This window comes from Adiantum capillus-veneris, chromosome 4, assembly GCF_014529385.1.
Source record: "Adiantum capillus-veneris isolate H3 chromosome 4, ASM1452938v2, whole genome shotgun sequence".
NCBI classification, from domain to species: domain Eukaryota; kingdom Viridiplantae; phylum Streptophyta; class Polypodiopsida; order Polypodiales; family Pteridaceae; genus Adiantum; species Adiantum capillus-veneris.
The window spans coordinates 165,216,054-165,234,765 of record NC_140934.1 but is presented as its reverse complement, the minus strand read 5'-3'; the positions used below and the strand labels follow the sequence as shown (position 1 = coordinate 165,234,765).

Below are 18,712 nucleotides of genomic sequence, written 5' to 3'. Positions count from 1 at the left end.
ATAAGGGTAAAGTAAGAAGGCGTTCTTGGTTAAATTCAAGAACTATCCTGCTTTGGATGCAAAGTGGATGGAGGAGGAGGACCTAGCAGATACTCCTCAGATTGTGAAACTTTACCTTTAAGCTTTTGGTTTATCATAGTCTATTCCAAATGGAACCCAGAATTCAGCTTGGCCGCAGATCTAGTGCAGTGGGATGCACAACAGGAGAGTTGCTCCGCTCCTTTGTCAACAGATGCCTTGATTTGTAGAATACTAGTCACTGATGTCTCTTTGAGCTTCAGGGATACTGAGAGCTGACAGTATTCTGCTATACGACTTTATGAAATGAAATTCCGGATAATGAAACTAATTTGTTTTTGACTTGTTTTTAAGTGCACGAACTGACGAAATGACTTTAACATTTTGGTCTAAATGATCTCGAATAGCATGGTTGCAATAGGGGTTAGTCAATCGGGAATCTATGATGTCCCGACTGGATCTAGATGCGATTGCTAACTGCATTGCCGATGAATCATGGTCTAAAATCCGAATGAATGTTGAATGTCATGTGATGTCCTGTGATGTCTAGTGATGTCATGTGGTGTCGTGTGATGTGACTATCGATTGGTACATGTGCAAGATGTGTGTTCCTAGTGCGTCAGTACTAACAGTCAGTATCTGCTAAGACAGTTTATGGCTGGATTCTGTCTATTTTGCAGGTGTAATCAAGGGCGATTACAATGCTTTCAAGCGGGGGGTATGTCACAAATTGGTGACATGGCCTACCCACTAGACACACACACACACACACACACTTGCTGGAGTTGCTCGCGTGGCTGCAGCCTGCGAGAAGGCTGACGTGGCAATTCCGTACACTGCTTACGTGGGAGCCCACGAATCGCGGCGGAAATTACGGAGACTGTTTCAGCAACAGTTTTTCGCGATGCTTTATTTCCTACGCAAGGAATTAGAGAGAGCTTTACTTTAAAAAGCTTTTCTTTATTTTATGCCAAGTGTAGCTTGAGAGAGAAAAGTAAAGCTTCTGCTTTATTTTAAAAGGGCTTTTGATTTCTAGCTTTTGGGGCTCTGCTTTTAGCAACCCTTGTACTTTTAAATAAGCGAGCTGACCTCTCATTACTCAGAGCATCTGGACGCAGAGTCTGAGTGTGAGCGCTTGCCCGCAATCTTGTACTTTGAACTCAGATTAATACAAAAAGAAATACCGAAAGGGGTGCCAGTCTTTGGGGCCAATAACTCTAGGCACGGAACTCCGCAGGGCCAGTGTCGAATAAATTGTGGACTGTGAACTGTTTTGAAGTGGTTATTTGGTGTTGTCGCGGTAGATTCTTGACTTGGAGTGTCCAAGTCTGTTATAGCTCCCGTTTGTGACAGTGGTATCAGAGCTCGGATTCCTCTCTCTCTCCCCACAAAGGAGGACGATTCCGGGAAGGAATGGGAAGAACCATGACAAGCCACGGAAGGCCGTTGAAGACGAACTTCAAAGTGCAAGCCCAACTCACAGAATTGCAACAACTTATTTCGTTGTCGGCTGTCCAAAAGGCTTTGGACGGAATCAAGAAGCCGCAAGGAACCGATGTCGATGAGCGTCAAGAAAATCTTGCTAATGGAAGTAACCCGCAAGGGGACGGTGCAGAAAGAGGTGCCGAAACGCACAAGGGATCTCCGGATCAAGACAAACGGCCTTACAAGAGCAGGAAAAAGAACTTTCTCTGCTTAACGAAAGCAAGGATGTCTCTACCTCTTCTCCATCATACTCTCCTGACTATACTACCACATCTACTTCTCATACAATATCTAAATCTTCTCCCAAGAAGAAAACTCCTACTACTTCCGTACATACTACTGAAGAGAAACCCCAGTTCAAGAGGGATAACCGCAGATGTCACCGCAAGATGCGGATTTTCAAATCTGGAGACAAGGATGTGAAGTTTGATAACTACACAGGACGGAGAGATATCTCCAAGGAACTGTCTTTCATCAGGCAGTTTAAAGTTGCTTTTGCCAAAAGGAACTTCACTAAAAAATCAAAGTTGCGTCATGTGGGATGCATCTCAATGAGACTGCAAGCAATTGGTGGCTAGCCAAAATTCTGGAAGGTACTCAAGCCAAAGGAACAAGTGAAAGTCACGGCTTATGTTGACAATTCTTCTAAAAGTTACGCCTTTTATGATTCATGAAGATTTCCGACGAGGAAAAGATGCGAAAGTTTGAAGCAGGTCTTCAACCACCGCTTTGGAAGAGCATGAAGGTGTACCCACACGACACCCTTCAACAAATGATGGAGTCAGCAATCATTGCCGAGGATTTACATTCCACTGTTACGATGGAACATAGCACATACCGTGCAAGGCAATGAGCGGTTTATAATGACCATGGCAACCAAGGCAAAAAGCGTTCTTTAGAGGACCCGGATCAGCCTGACAAGCCAGAGTGTACCAAAAAACGGCTTAAGTATCTAACGTCGAACCAAGTACAAACCTTCAAAGAACCGTGGTGAAAAAAGACATATGAAGCCTGACTACCTTGTTCGGCAGCAACGGCAAGAACAAGCATCTTTGACGAAGGAACAATCGAAGAAAGAACCCGCTCGATCTTTAATGTGCAATGGAATACAATAACTGAGAAAGGGAAACGCCAGCTCCTTAAAGGCGCGGGATCTGTGAATAACCAACGCGTGGTGATCCTCTACGACCATGGATCGACAAACAACTTTATCTCACTAGAAACTTGTCACATGCACATCTAACCTTATGTCCATGTGGACAAGCTATCTCAGGTCTAGGGTTCAGGTCAACTTAGAAAGTGTTCTAGCACCTTTGTGAGCATGTGAGCATGTGAGCATGCGGTGCATGTCTAGACACTTAGAGTAGTTGCATATCCTCTGATTCCACACCCAGTACCACCCAACATATGCATAATCCAAGCAGAAGGTCCGATTTCCCGCCAGTTTTGAGACAGTACATTTTCCACGCATTTTTATTATTTAAATTACCAATTTCCAGAGGTCGTGGTTGTAGGAAAACTGCTCGACCCAGTTTTTCACAGCTATATAAGCAGACATAGTGTCACGTGACACATCCAACCCTATGTGTCCGTGGACAAGCTACAGCATGACCAAGGTTCAGTCAGTCAAGTCAATCTAGAATAGGCAGTGATCTGGCACGTTTGTGAGTCTGTTCGCAGACCGTGCATGACCAATCACTTAGATTAGATGCATATCCTCCGGTTGCACACAGCATGATCATAAGCATTCCCATCACAATCCATCAGGAGCAATTTTCTAGTGCATTAAACCTATTTTCCCTATTTTTGACATTTTTCACTTATTTATTAAGTGACTTTTGTTGGGAACTAGGTAGGGCAATTTTGCTAAGATAATATATAAGCAAACTTAAGCTAGCACTATTTGGCAGAAGAGCAAGGAGAACACAGGCCAAGGGCAGCAGGTTCCCCCTCTCTCTCTCAAGCAAGACTCCCCCTCCTTTGTGGCGATTTCCCCCAACAATCCGAGTGTTTTCAACCTGCCTTGGGCAACGTTTTCAGCCTATCTTGGGCAATTCCAACAGCGCTTTTCACAAGGGTATTCAGCCCTGCCCTTGGTGATCCCCGCGGCATGGTTGGCATCAGCAAAGACAACATCAGCCAGCGTTTTTGAAGCAGCCCATCAACGTTTTTGAAGCAGCCTATGATCAGCCCTTAAGTACCATAAAGACAGCGTTTTGCATCAGCAAATTCAGTACATAGAAGCCCAACAGATCCCGTGATTCCAAGCAAGAAAGGACAGCCCGACAAGAAGCATTCAAAGCATTCAGTTTTCAGCCATAGTCTCGTCCTCGTCGTCCACACCGTCGGCCTCGACATAGCCATTAGATTTGCATCAGCATCATTGTATCAGATTGTGCAATCAATAGTAGACCATTCTCGCCATCGAGAGTGGGGCCTTCGGAGGAGGGTTTTACAACGTCTCTGGTGTCGTATTCTCTTCTCTGTCTCTCAGTCTCATGCACTTCCATTCACAGTGTCCATTCATTTTGTTTGTGTCCATTGCACTCTCTCATTAAGAACGGAAGGCTCTCCCTTCCATAAGTAAAAGGAACCTTGAGCACAGTTCGGAGCACTCATTTTGAGCAAAGTTCAACATTCACTTCCGTTGCACCTTACACATAGGGCGCCCAGTTTTAGCAAAAGAGACAGAAGAAGTTCCAACAACTTGCAATGTTCTCTCCTCAGCAAGACCGGCAGAAGACAGCCTAGCGTTTTCAACCAACAGTAACAGATAGCGTTTTGGGGAGCAGTTCCTCTAGCGTTTCTGCTACTGATCAGCCTGGCGTTTTCAATTTGCAGATCAAGCTTAGCGTTTGCACAGATCAGCCACGCACATCATCGTTTTCATTTTTCACTACTTAGCCACAGCAGATCTAGCCTCTAGCCTCGCAAATCTTACCTACCCGTAGCAGATCCTCGTCGTATCGTCGAGTCAGCCAGCGTTTACTGAAACCAACCCGTGGGGCGGTAGGCGTTGGCTTTCCCCCGAAATTCTTTACTTTAGACACACACACAAAGCACTTTGCAAAGATAACCTGCAACGGGAATTAACACTTGAACACACACACGGCTCTGAAGCTAGAAGGCTCCGAGCAGACGCCGACAACCTGTAGGCCCCAAAATTGGCGCCCCTTTCGGTATTTCTTTATTCTTTGAGAGGGTAAAGTACAAAGTAGAGTACTGGCAATCCTTACCTGTATCCCGCTAGATACTACCTGATTTGGCCAAATTTCGACAACATAACAACCCCAAAACTTGCGCGAAACCAATTCCCCTGCTGGAACTCACTTCCATTGGCGTAAACCCTCTGATTCCAGCCCAAAAACAGTAAATTCAGCACGCTGTATTTACTGGTTTTTGCCCTGTTTTCAGCCCCAAACAATCCCCTACTTGTCCTCTACCAGTGGGGCACGATTCCCAAGGGTTCTGGCGTTCGTATGGCTGAAAAACAGTCAATTTTCTGCGCATACACAGTGCTGAATTTGCACCTGTACGGTGGGTTATGACCCTCACCGGTGCCTGCTTTGAAGTAGCAGCTAGCTACCCCTGTTCCTGCTCAAGGAGGCTCTTGCCTCAGCACAAAAGCATGAAACCACACAGCTGTACATCAGTCAAATGAAGGGCCCTCTTGTGAGGCATCACATAATTGCACGTAGGGGAGAGAGAGAGAGCACTGTGTAGTGTGCAGGGCATCACTCCTAGCACCACACTGTACATGGGAGGGAAAGAAAGCGCTCCATAGCTCTTAACCTGTGACAAAATGCATAATGAAGCCTCCCCTCTCTTAAATTTCAGCGCCACTTCTTCTGCATGAGGCAAGTTCACGAAATTCTGCCACTTGAGCATTTTCCCGTTTCGGGTTTGCCGCTTAAAAATCTCCCGACTGGTCGCTCAGTTGACTTCACGGCAGAGTTGTAAAGTGTTCCCCTAGTCATACAAGAGGTAATGACGCGAACACATTTCGTGGCCCAAAATAGCAGTTCCTTAAATTTTAGGAAATGATTCCGTTGGGCTCCCTGTGGTCATCTGACCATCTATCCTCATTGGGACCGCATCCAAAAATGCAATGTGGCCTAACTGTCGGATATTTTCTGCCGATAGTCCCACCTTGACTTTATGCCTTTATTGAGTTCACTTCCTAGTATCCACCAACTTGCTAACTGCGATGGGGGAACCTATATGCTCTGGCTCTTAGCCTAGACATCCTCTTACTATACGAATTCCAATGCCGACCACTTCCCCTCTGCGGGTGAAGCTACCGTTCACATTGGCCATACAATGTCCGACCGTTTGCTACTTCAAGAAGAGGGTCTCAAAAAAAAACAAAACACATTGGAAAGAAACCAACAACTAAAGTTAGCAATTGCCACGTCCTCGTCACATAGTTAACAACTACCACGTCCCCGTGACATTTACAATTTCAACCCGCTGTTTTCAAATTTCAGCATCTACGTTTTCAACGGATCATCCTTGAGTCGTCATCATCACCATCCTCGCTGACACAGTGTCAGAGATCAGCAGTCAACGTTTTGTCTGCGACAGAGACCCCAGATTTATGAGTTTGTTTTGGAAGGCAATTTGGGAGAACATTGGCACGCAGTTGCAGTTCTCGTCATCGTTCCACTTGCAGACTGACAGGCAATCTGAGATTGCCAATTTAGTGGTTTTAGATTTATTGAAGTCTTGTATCTCAGATCAGAAGACTCAATGGGAAAAGAACTTACCTTTGGTATTTCAGCATTTCAGCCCTAGCATTTTCAATTTTCAGCCAATCGTCGTCGTCATTGTCATTGACATCATCGACAAGTCCATTGCATCTAGACCATTGTACCAGATTTGTGCAATCTATAGCATAGACCTCTCTCGCCATAGCCCTTGGAGGAGGGTTTGAGAACCGTCTGGTGTCATTCTCTCTCTCTCTCTCTCTCTCTCTCTCTCTCTCTCTCTCTCTCTCTCTCTCTCTCTCTCTCTCTCTCTCTCTCTCTACACCTTCGTTCACAGTAGCATTCACTTTGATGGTGATAATTGCATTCTCTCTCTAAAGGACGGAAGGCTCTCCCTTCCGTAAGTAAAAGGAACCCTTGAGCACAGTTCGGAGCACTCATCTTGAGCAATATCAACATTCACTTCCGCTGCACCTTACAAAACTGTAGAATGCTAGGGTCTTACACCGGCTCAGCTTGAAACTCCGGTCACTTCCGGATCGGCATTCAAGGGGTTGACCACCCATGCAACTCCCGTGCAAGGACAACTCAATCTTCGGATTGGTGAATACAAGGAGCGCGAATGCTTTTTGATGGCATCCATTGTAGGGATGTGATATCATCTTGGGTATGCCATGGCATTACCATATGCAACAGGTCCTAGAATATGTAGAAAAGACCCTCGCTTTTGAGCATGAGGGCAGGAACATTAAAATTTTTGTTGATGCAGGGAATTCCTTGTGCTACCTTTTCATCTGGAGTAAGCTTAGGTTTAGCAATTGTGTTAGCCTTACCCTTAGATTCATTGGAGGAATTCTTTGATGAGATACTACTAGTAGATTAGTTACAAGAGTTATCATTCTTACCGTTCTGAGGGTTCTGAGAAGTCTGCAAGGTACTTGTGGAAGTCTTGTTCTCCTTAGGTTTTCCCTTGTTGTGCTTCATCTCTTGGGCGAGAGGGATTGCTACCGCCTTGTTGAGGTCCATAGGGTCAAAGACTTCAACATCAAACTTGATGTATTCGTCTAACCCAAAGAGAAAAGCCTCTTTGCGCTCATCATCCGATTTGCGTAATTGAGTAACTAGCTGCAAAACACGGTTAGAAAAAGACATGACTGGCATACCATGTTGCTTGAGATTGCGTCAATCCTCTTTCAATCGTGCGAGATACTGAGGTGGCATAAACCGCCCCTTGAGCTTCTTTTGGAAATCAGCCCAATCGAAGGGAAGGGGCGTGAATCCGTCCGCTGCCTCTAGGTGCGCGGCTAGCTGTGCCTCTTGCCATGCGTGGTACCAATTGATGGCATCACCGGCAAGGTACATAGCTGCCGTCAAAACTTTGCTCTTTCCTGTCTTCTTAGTTGTCGCAAAATAAGCATTAAATTGATGCAACCAAGAATGGATAACTGTGGCATCCATCTTACCGTCATACTTACTGAAAGTCAACTTCTCTGTGACTGGATGGTTGGAATCCGCATCGTGGCTTGCGCCACTTGATGAACTTCCACGATCTTTGGGTGGTTCGGTCTTCGAGGCTAGCACGTGGGAAATAAATTCTTGAGTGCGTAGCTCCCTTTGAGTTTCACGCTCGGTGTCCTTTTCAGCTTTTCGTTCATTTCGTTCATCGCGCTCACGTTCAAAAGCAAGGGGTTGGCTTCTTGTTGTGCCAACGCAACGCGATTCGCTTCTAAAGTGACGCGAGTCGCTTCTTGTTGTGTCAGCATCATGTCCATCATTGACTTGACCATCATGTCAGGAGTTAGAACAACTCGTGGTGAAGGGGGAGGGTCGAAAAAGTCTCCTAGTGGGGAAAAATCTTCGCCGCCTCTCTCATGCTCATCACCTGTATGCGAAGTATCCATTCCGCTTCGGGTAACGACCATGCACTATGATCTTTGGTTCTTAAGTTCACGAGGAACTTGGGTTCTTGAGGGTCTTTGTTCTTGGGTTCTTGGGTTCTTGAGGTTCTTGAGCTGTTCTTTCGCTTGCAAATCGCGTTGGAGAAGGATCTTCTCTTCACCCGAGTTCTACTCTTTTCTGCGGGTGCACCCCTTGGCGGCCTTGCGCTCACACCAAGGTTGCTTTTTCCCACCTCACGTCGATTGGCCGGCCGCTAAGTGCACGGTCCGCTCTCAATGAGTGAAAAGAGACACAAGGGGAGGCTGGATAAGCCCTTCTTTCTTGGGATTCCTGTCACTCTTCAACAAAACACAATTAGGAATCGACACGCCCAAGTAAACTTTGGGTTCCAAAGCTCTGATACCAATGTAAGGTGCAACGGAATGAATGTTGTATTTTCTCAAGATTAGTGATCTTTATTGCTCAAGGTTCCTTTTAGTTCTTAGGGAAGGAGAGAGCCTTCCGTCTTGTGGAGAGTGCTGTGATCACGAACAAAGTGGGTGGATATTATGCTTGAAGTGAATGAGACTGAGAGAAAGAGAGAGAAGAGATACGACACCGAGAGGTTGTAAAACCCTCCTCCGAAGGCCCCACTCTCGTCGGCGAGAATGGTCTACTTTAATTGCACAAAGGTGTACAATGCGTATGCAATGGACTAATGCAACTTGGACTATGCCGATGACGACGACGGTGATGATGACGACGACTTGGTGGCTGAAATCTGTGGTCTTCTAACTGCTGATTTTCGGGACTGTTTCGGTGGCTGAAAATGACTGTTTTGGCTGCGTTTTCTTGGGTCAAAGATGGGGGAACTTCTACAACCAATCTGGGGCTGATCTGCTACTTTGCTAAAGGCTGAAAACCTGCGTTTCGACTGCTGAATTTCTGATCCAAAAACGTTGGGATGGATAATCCCAAAAACGTTGAGATGGCTGAAGTAATGCTGGCGTTTTTGGCTGAAATCGCTATGTATATGCTGAGGTTGAAAACGCTAATGATCTGCAAGAGTTGGCTGGCGTTTTTGGCTGAAAACGCTGAGAATAGCAGAGGCCTAGCTACAAATGAGGAAAACGCCAAGAGTCTGGGAACTTGCCCGACGAGGATGGGGATCCAAAAACGTTGGGGGTGTTGGGGGTTACTGCTGAGAAGTTGCCTGTTGAGCGGGAAGCTCCTGCTGCCTCTTCTGCCAGAAAGTGCTAACTTGGTTTTACTTTTATATTAACTTAGCAAAATTGCCCTGCCTACTTTTGTTGGAAAGTCACTTAAAAATAATAAGTGAAAATAACCAAAAATAGGGAAAATAGGCTAAATGCACTGGAAAATTCCCCTAACTGAATCTGATGGATTCTGAAGGGAATACTGATGATCATGCTGTGTGCAACCACAAGATATGCGTCTACACTAAGTGACTGGGCATGCACGGTCTACGAATAGACTCACAAAAGTGCCAGATCACTGCTAATCTAAACTGATTGAACTGACGGGAACCTTGCTATGGTGTAGCTTGTCCATGGACACATAGGGTTGGGATGTGTCACGTGACACCTATTCCCTATTGTAAGCCATATCTCCATTGAGAAGGAAATAAAGAAGTGCGTTTCTACTTACTTGATTTTCGCACGTGAAAGAGATAAAACTAATGAGAGTTCGCTCTCTAGTTTGGAAATTGAACGTTTTCAATTTCTTGAAAAGTATAAAGATTGTTTCATGGATACTCTACCAGACAAGCTACCTCCGGAACGTCCGAAAGATCATCGCATTGATCTCGTACCAGGTAGCTCTCCCCCAAACCTACCCCCTTATCAGGTTAGTCTTGCTCAGTAAGAGAAAATTTTGAAGCAAGTCAACGAGCTTCTGGAAAAATGTCTAGTACGACCAAGTACCTCGCCTTACTGCTCTCCAGTTCTACTGGTGCAGAAGAAAGACGGCACATTTCGAATGTGCATAGATTATCGATCTCTATACAAGATCACTATCAAGAATTGCTTTTCGATACCCCGGATTGATGATATTCTCAATAAGTTGCAGAGAGCAAGCATCTTTAGTTGCATTGACTTAAAAAGCGGGTATCATCAGATACGCATAGCCCCTGAGGATGTCCATAAGATTGCCTTTCGCACAACTTTTGGACTTTATGAATTTTTAGTAATGCCGTTTGGCTTTACCAATGCTCCTACCACGTTCAATCGAATGATGGATCGAATTTTCAGCCCACACCGAGCTTTCACATTTCTTTAATGACATACTCGTCTTTTCACAAACTGAGGAGGAACATTGGAAGCACTTGGATATAGTGTTTCAGAAATTGTGAAAGCATGAGTTGCATGTAAATGCAAAGAATAGTGAGTTCTTCCTCACTGAGATACACTATCTTGGTCATAGAGTCTCACACAACCAAGTGAAAATGGATCTCGCAAAGATCCAAGTCATGCAAGATTGGCCAACTCCCACTACGGTACATGATGTACGAAGTTTTCTGGGATTGTGTTCCTACTATCGGAGGCTTTGCTCAAGTAGCAGGACCACTTCATGACCTAACAAGGAAAACGATCCCTTTCAGGTGGGGATCGAGACCTATTAAGCCATGGACCTATTTTGATAGTGCCAGACTTAAGGAAACCATTCAAGGTTCACTGCAATGCTTCAGGTGATTGCATCGGTGCAGTGCTTAACCAAGATGTAACAAACTGCTGACGTGTTAAAGCCTAAAGAATGGAGCCAACTTACAGATGATGTGGCTGCCCAAGAGTAGAAACCCTAACCCTAATTTCTGCCAAAAACCCTAATTGCTGAAACCCTAATTCTGGAAACCCTAACCCTAAAACCTGCAAACCCTAATTCTAGAAACCCTAAGAAGAACAAGCAACAGAAGAAGAAGTCCTACCAACTTGTGGGGACCTCGTCCGATGGGGCCCCAAGTGACATTAAAGGCATTAAAAATAAAGCAGAACACACTCAAAAGACTTTGCACATCAAAATATGATGATGTGGCACCTGTACGAACGTCTCGGAATTCACGGAAGAAAAGTGATTTTTTGGGGTCAGCTTTTCATATTTGATGCTTTTAGGCTTTGGGTCTTTAAATATGAGCCTTGGGGGCCCTCTCTGGCACTTTTTAGCGCGCAGATTGCAGGGCAGGTGCTCCCCGGCTGTTGTACTTTGCGAATCAACAATAATATAAAGAAATACCAAAAGGGGCACCAAGGTTTGGGGCCAACACTCTCTGGGGTGGAATTCCGCCACTCCGTGTCGCGTGTCGTCTCTCTCTCTTTCTCAGTTCAATTGTTATTGAAGAGCTAAAAGTCTGTTCAGTCTGTTCTTTTCTATTGGCACGAGGTGCCCCGTCTTGTGACAAAGAAGCCCATGAAGTGGCTTATGAAAGTAGACACGACTTAAGGATACAGAATTGCATGCCTCGATCTACGAGAAGGAACTTATGGCTGTGATCCAAGCCTTGTCTACCTGGAAGCATTATCTTCTAGGAGCAGATTTTGTGATCAAAACCGCTCATCAGAGTTTGCAGTATTTTCTTAGGCAACGGAAATTATCTGAGAAGTAAATGAGATGGGCCATCTTTTTGTCCATGTTTCACTCCCAGATCCTCCATACGGCTGGGAGTAAGAATGTGGCTGCAGACGCGTTGTCTAGACGGCCTACGGTGAATGCAGTTACTTTTGTGTATCATCAAGAACTGGAATCACTTCCAAAGTTGTATCCCAATGACCCAGACTTCTCCTCCATTTGGAATAAGTTACAAAACAGAGAGGATGAATATCCCTATTCTATTCAGGATGGTTACCTCTAGGCTCTATCACCACCAAGCAATTTGCGTGGCAGAACCATTGAGAAAGAAAATCATGGAAGGAGCACATGCTTCACCTTATGCGGGTCATCGAGGAATTCTCCCTACGACCTTAGCATTGGAAAGATATTTCTTTTGGCCAAGCCTTAGAGCCAACCTTGATCAATATGTCAGGGAATGTTTGGTTTGCCAAAAAGTAAAGTATGGTCGGCATAAGACGCCTGGGTTACTTCAACCTTTACATGTTCCTGATCAACCCTGGGAGAGTATTGCCATGGATTTTATTATGGATCTCCCAAAGACTCAAACTGGAAATGATGCGATCTGGACCATTATGGACAAATTTAGCAAGCAAGCTCACTTTATTCCAGTTAAGAAAACAATCAAAGCAGACCATATGGCTAGAAGTTGTCTAGCACGGATCTTTAAGCATCATGGGCTGCCCAAGTCTATTGTGAGTGATCAAGATCCTCGCATGGCAGGCAACTTTTGGCGTGCCTTGTTTGATAACCTTGGCACGAAGTTGAATTTTTCTTCTACATATCATCCTCAAATGGATGGGCAAAGTGAGATCGCTAATTCCACAGTATTGGATATGTTGAGATCTTATGTGTCAAAAAGACAGTCTAACTGGGAGAAGTATTTGCCCCTTGTTGAGTACACGTATAACAATATCGTGCATTCGTTTACGAGGAAAGCACCTTTTGAGATTCTCTATGATAAGCCTTTACTTCCACCGATCCTTGCCACTAAGAATAAGATTTTCGCAACAGATGAGTTTTGTCCGGGATTTAGACACGGCCTACGGGCAAGTTAAGAGAGCAATTTTGCACTCTCAGGAAAACATAAGAAAGCTGCAGACAAGCACAGAAGCAATCTGGACTTGACAGTCGGTCAATTAGTCTTACTCAAGTTTGAGAAGGCAGGACTAAAGAAACAAGCAACTCATAAAGCAAAAGTGGTAAAACTTTCCAATCGCTATTATGGGTCGTTTAAGATAATTGACCAAAGTAAACAATGTGACGTTCCGATTAGACTTACCATCTAATTGGAAGATCCACAATGCTTTCCATGTTAGTTTACTCCGGCCAAATGTAGGACCGCCTCCAAGTCAGACTATTGTTGAGGAACCTCCTGAGATTGAGGAAACAAAAGAAATACTCCAACCGGAGCAGATCATTCATCATCAAGAGCAACCACTTAAGTCCGGGAAGATTACACGGAAGTATTTGGTAAAGTTTAAGAATTATTCTACTCTCGATACTCACTGGATGACCGAGTAGAAATTAGCATCCTATCCCGAGATTCTGGAAGGATAGATACAAGCATACAGTTGAGGACAACTGTTTAGAAGCCAGACGGATGTTGCTAAATGGACTATTTTCTTGATTTCTGAAGTAATTTCTTTTTATCGAAATTAGGATATTTAAATATGCGCACTTGAACCGTAAGGTTAAGAACTGTAGATCTACTCGAATTATTAAAAGCCATCAATAACGGAAAACTCTGATGCGTCATATGATGGGTGACATTAAGCATCGCGAAGGGGTTTTACCGTTAGTTCGGTAGGAGAGACCGGGAAACGAATATTCTTGATGCATCACGTGATGGGGTGACAGGAGCATCGGAAAGGCAATATCTCATTGGTCTGGCAGGAAACCCGAACTGGAAAGAGGAATACGCATAAAGACGCCAACACAAGAATAAAGATGGGTTCTAAGAAGCTTTTCTTAAAAAGCAGAATATTTTAACGAGTTTATCAGGGAAGAGCAGACGCTTTCCCACGAGGAATCTATGTCTGCACTGAATTTGTGCATGTGGTTGCATCCAGGGACGCCTAGGAAGTGCTGTGAAATGCGTTGTTTTTAACTTGTAAGGTTCTATTGAATTTTTGGACAGATTCAAACCAATTTTAAAATATGTAGGCCGCCCACTTAATAAGTGGGCAACCACCTAACAAATAAAGCAACGAAACCAGTCAGCGTTTTCTCTCCCTTTTTTTGGCAGAAGAGCCAAAAAAAAATCGGCCGCAATCTCTACGCGCTCAGCTATTCCTATCGTGTCCAGGGAGCTATAAAAGCATCACACGCCCTCACTCAGAGAAAGGAGTTGCCAGCGCCAACAAGAGGAGACTTTGCCACAAGAAGACACAAGAGATCGCGAGAATACGAAGCACGGATGTCGCTTTTCCCACGCAAGAGCGACATGTATCTATTGTAGATTCGCCATACGAGTTGTTGTCCCATGTTTGTGTGTATTTGCAGGTACTTCATCGCGAAGGAGAAAGCGGGAAGGCTTCGGCCTACGCTTGGGAATTCCGAGAACGTTCTCGAAAATTGTATGCGGAGTCTCGACTTTGTCCTAAGGAAAAAAGGATTGAGAGCTCGTCTCTCGGATTTCCCTCACGGGAAGGAACGACCATCGAGTCTCAGAATTAGAAAGGAGGGGTTTTCTCCGGTTCTTGTGCTTGTAAGAAGATTCGCCCTAATAAAGGATTCTCTCTAGGGGGGGTGGGGAAGACCAACCCATCTTCTGGTCCCAAATACAGAGTCGAACTTCTGCCTCAACTCTGTTTAGTTGAAAGATTATTTATTTTTCATCTTGTTGATTATTCGTGTGCGCTCCCCTTTGTGACACATCGTGAGCATACACCATCGATCACTTCCACTGCACATAACAGTTGGGGGCGCCCAAATTTGAGAGAAAAAAACGTTGATTTGGGGTTGCTTCTCTCTCATTGTGATCATACAATGTATGTGTGAGTAGTGGGTGCAAGTCTTACAGCTTTAATGGAAAGCTTGCCTTCTCCCTTGTTCTATGTAGCTCGATCATTCCGCTCTCATGAACCTCTCTCCCCTTTTGAATACAAAAACGTGATGCCCAGCTCAATGGCTATTCATCTATATGTACAGGTGTGTGGGTTCATGTGTGATTGTCGAGGCAAGAGCCTCTTGCACGGGTATTGGATTAGCTAGCGGCTAATCCCCCGCAGGTACAAGTTGATCCGGAGAAATTTCACGCAAGAAATCTTGTACAAATCATAGGGCAAGTAGCCCTATAGGTGCGGAGGGCTTGCTATGGATGTGACCGCCACGTGAAACGGAGTAGAAAATACAGCCTGCTGTGTATTTTTGCAAGTTTAGGGTTTTGACCCTTTTTGATCCCAAATACCCCCAAGAGCTTCACGGAAGGAACTTCACAAAAAAACCTGTAATTGGAATTTAACACTTCAAACAAACCACGGCTTGGCAGCTAGAGTGCTTCCAAGCAGACAATGACACCGCATTGGCCCCCAAGGTTGGTGCCCCTTTCGATATTTCAGACACTGAATTCTCTGTTTTCGCTCCGATATTACACAAGAACACATATGCACTGATTCCCTGTCGTAAATTCCACGTGAAGTTATTCGAGTAAAGATCGGGTGAAAGCTAAAGGCTACCACCACCCTTTAGCGAGTCTACAAGCCGAGGCTTAGAAATCGAGGCCGAGCTTGCAAGACGAGATACTAGTAAGGTTACACCGCTTATTGGTTTCCTGTCTCTTACTGCACAAGGCTATCATAGCCTAGGTTGACTTCCATATTATGAAGTTGGAAATTTGTGATGCTTTGTTGGCACCCACATGACCAACAATTGCGGGAATAATAAATATGAGGAAAGAATAGCGGAATATAGGGGCCATCAAAAAATCCACAGGTTGCATAAACAGGACAAAACTAGAAAATATTTCTAGGTGCCAAGAACCTAGTAGAGCCTCACATAAGAGATGACCTCCAAAACTCAAACAGGGGCATTCATTTGGGGTACGGTAGGATTTGTACATTGTATTGATTTAGTATGAACGTCCACTTCTACCATACGTCTTTCAGTATGTGCTGAACCTTCAAGACAAGATCAAACTACATTTTTTTCCCAATTCGGCATCAATTTCAGCTTTCTAACTCTAGCCTGAACATCTATTTTTGTACCAGTACGAGATCTTTCTTAAACTACAATTTTGTTTTCCATTTGGGCTGCAGTATCATATTTCTAGCCGTTACTACTAGTTATTAGAGCAGTATGTGATTTATTGGTCATTAGAGTAGTTTGCTGCTGTGCAATAAAGTGGTCTGTCGGTTGTGAGAGTACGTAATTTAAGGATTTTTCGTTTATTATAACAATGTGGTGCTGTGAGTTTTGAAAAAAAAAACATTGTACTGTTATTGGGATGTTTTTAGAGGCCTAGACTGCTTGCAAGTAAGTTATGTCAAACATACATCTTTTGATTAATGTGTATGATAAAATTTACAGTGAATCTAGGTTCTTTGGAATATAATATCAAGTCTCTAGGTCTCTAAATCTTTTGATTAACGTGTATGAAAAATTATACTTCAAAGTGAATCTAGGTTCTTTGGAACATAATATCAAGTTTCTAGGTCTCCAAAGGAGAATATTAGCCGATATGACCTAACCCTCTTATGCAAGGTATAGTCCAGTGTTGTTACGCGTTTGCGGACATATGATGAAATCAACATGCAGCTTAGAATAAGCATGTATGCCCTCAACCTCATGTTGTCTAGGACATGTTCATTGATGTGCTCTCACAAACTGTGCATATTATTGCAGGTACTTTTTTAAGTACACCAAAATTGAATGGAGACCTTACTGTACCAAAGTCTAGGCACTCAGTCAGGTGAAACACAACCTTTCAGTCCCCTGACCCATGTAAGAATAAGTAGAGGAAAATTTATGTGCATGCAATTTCAAGATGACTAGAGAACCTGGCATCATTTGTCCCGAACTTAAGGCCAGAATTGCCAATCAAAAGCTGGCCAATTTATTTTAGAACGACTTTTATGAGATACCTAGTGTAGAACCATTACAACTACCAGGATGACTTTTACCTACAACACACGCAAATGCACAACATTTCCAATCTAACTGCCATTGGAAGCACAAACAACAAAATTTCCAACCATTTTTGCGAGGTAAGATAACAAACACGAGATTATCAGCAAATTCTTTTAGAAATGGAAAGATGGAGAGAAGACTTCCAGGACAGAAAAAAAATGAGAGGGAAGAAAGCTAGCATTGAAAACTGTGGCTAGAAGATTGACAAAAATACATCCAAGACGCAACATTCACCTGCAACTTCGTCAGCCTTGAATGCATGATACTAGCAAACGAGTTGTGTTGTTGCATCAATTGCTCTATTATGTCAGAGTCGTCAATAGTACCAGTTGGGGACCTCTCTCGAATGCCCTGACTCCCTTTCTAAAAGAAGCACATACAAAAGGAGACATTATAAACAGCAACATAGAAATTCAAAAGTTAATATAGCCATAAGACACCTGCCGCACGCACAAAAGAAATTAGGTGCCTCAATATTTGTAGAAACCTTGTGCTACCAAATTAGACACATCATAAGCACAGACCCCAACAAAAAACTACTACTCCTGATAGACGTAATAAAAGCCCCAAGGCCTTAATGTTATGACAAACTAAAAGTATCTCAATATCTAAACTGCTCAAATTTATAGACCCAAGTTGTTGTGAAGACACATAATTCAAATCTGCGTACCAAGATAAATGTGTTGGTATCGAAAACCGATGACCTCATCACATGCCCAGTAGGTATGCCGAACATATCAACGGCCCCTGTTGTTTCCTTCTTATCAAATGCACTAGCCACCGATCTAACACGCCCAGCCTCTACAGGACCTGCATTCAAAAAGTTCACAAACCTGTGTGACCAATAATTTCCCTTTCGAGTTTTGATAAGACGACAACAGCGTACCCAAATAAGAAGCATCTCTTGCACCAGTGTATCGATCTTCACCTCTCACTGCATCCTCCTCTGCAGAAGAAGGCAGGGTGTGTCACTGATCTTTGCAAATGTCAGTGAGCGAAATCGATAATCAATTTGTCCTTACTACAAGAAACTCAAAATCACAGATGACCGATGCAATATATCCCTAAAGTTTCAACATGTTTACATCCATCCATCACAAATACAGTTCTATGGCTCGACTATTCTCCTCCCATGTACGACTTTAAGATCAAATACATGCCTGGGAATGGTGGTTGCATCCCACGAACAATGCTGCCTCTTTGAGCTCCACTAGAAGCAGTTCTCCTGAATTTTCCAGTTCCAATCCACTTAACATGGCCATGTTCGCTGTCACTTGACGCAGGTACTCCTTCACTTGGCGTTTCTGAACAAGGTAAAGGAGCACTCGAAGATACTCTTCCCCTATTTACAGGACTCTTCTGTCCTGAGCCCCCATTCTCTGCAATTGGATCAACCCTTGGGCACTCGTTGCTACCCTTAGAAACCTCCATCTTGCTTGAGTCATGAGTATGAGATGAAACAAGCTGAGTTGAGTTCCTGGTGGAACCATTATCTAGGACTGGTCGAGCAATAACAGAATCAGACCCTTGTGCTGTCCTTGGCACAATCACAGGAATAGTATCAAGCTTATTGTTTGGCTGCACCAATGAGTTTGACTGAACTTTTCCAGCACCAACTCTTCTTGATGCTAGCATATATGCCGAGACAGTGGAGGAGCCCAATGCAGCGACTTTCGTAGATCCAGCACTAGTAACTCTTTGTGGTGTACTTGGAGCACTCTCGGCAGCTGCACAATTCCATCAAACTGTCAGGTTTGCATAACTTACAAATACAAGAGCCTTCAAAGGTCCCAGGAAATTTTCATAATAACCAAAAACTGCACTCCCATGTCAGAACAGAGACTTGAAAAATAACAAGACAAGGCAAAGGCACT

At 44.0% G+C, this 18,712-nt stretch overlaps 1 protein-coding gene across 1 annotated transcript in view; it reads right to left on the bottom strand.

Moving 5' to 3' along the window:
* Window positions 1-18,712, bottom strand: part of LOC147460304 (katanin p80 WD40 repeat-containing subunit B1 homolog KTN80.4-like) — a 51,078-nt gene that overhangs the window by 26,934 nt on the left and 5,432 nt on the right. The window contains exons 10-13 of the mRNA XM_086511387.1: window positions 17,999-18,565; window positions 17,725-17,784; window positions 17,509-17,648; window positions 17,073-17,201 (exon numbers count right to left, since the gene is read on the bottom strand). Of these exons, the coding sequence (XP_086367513.1) occupies window positions 17,073-17,201; window positions 17,509-17,648; window positions 17,725-17,784; window positions 17,999-18,565 (896 nt within the window). The remainder of the gene's footprint in view (window positions 1-17,072; window positions 17,202-17,508; window positions 17,649-17,724; window positions 17,785-17,998; window positions 18,566-18,712) is intronic.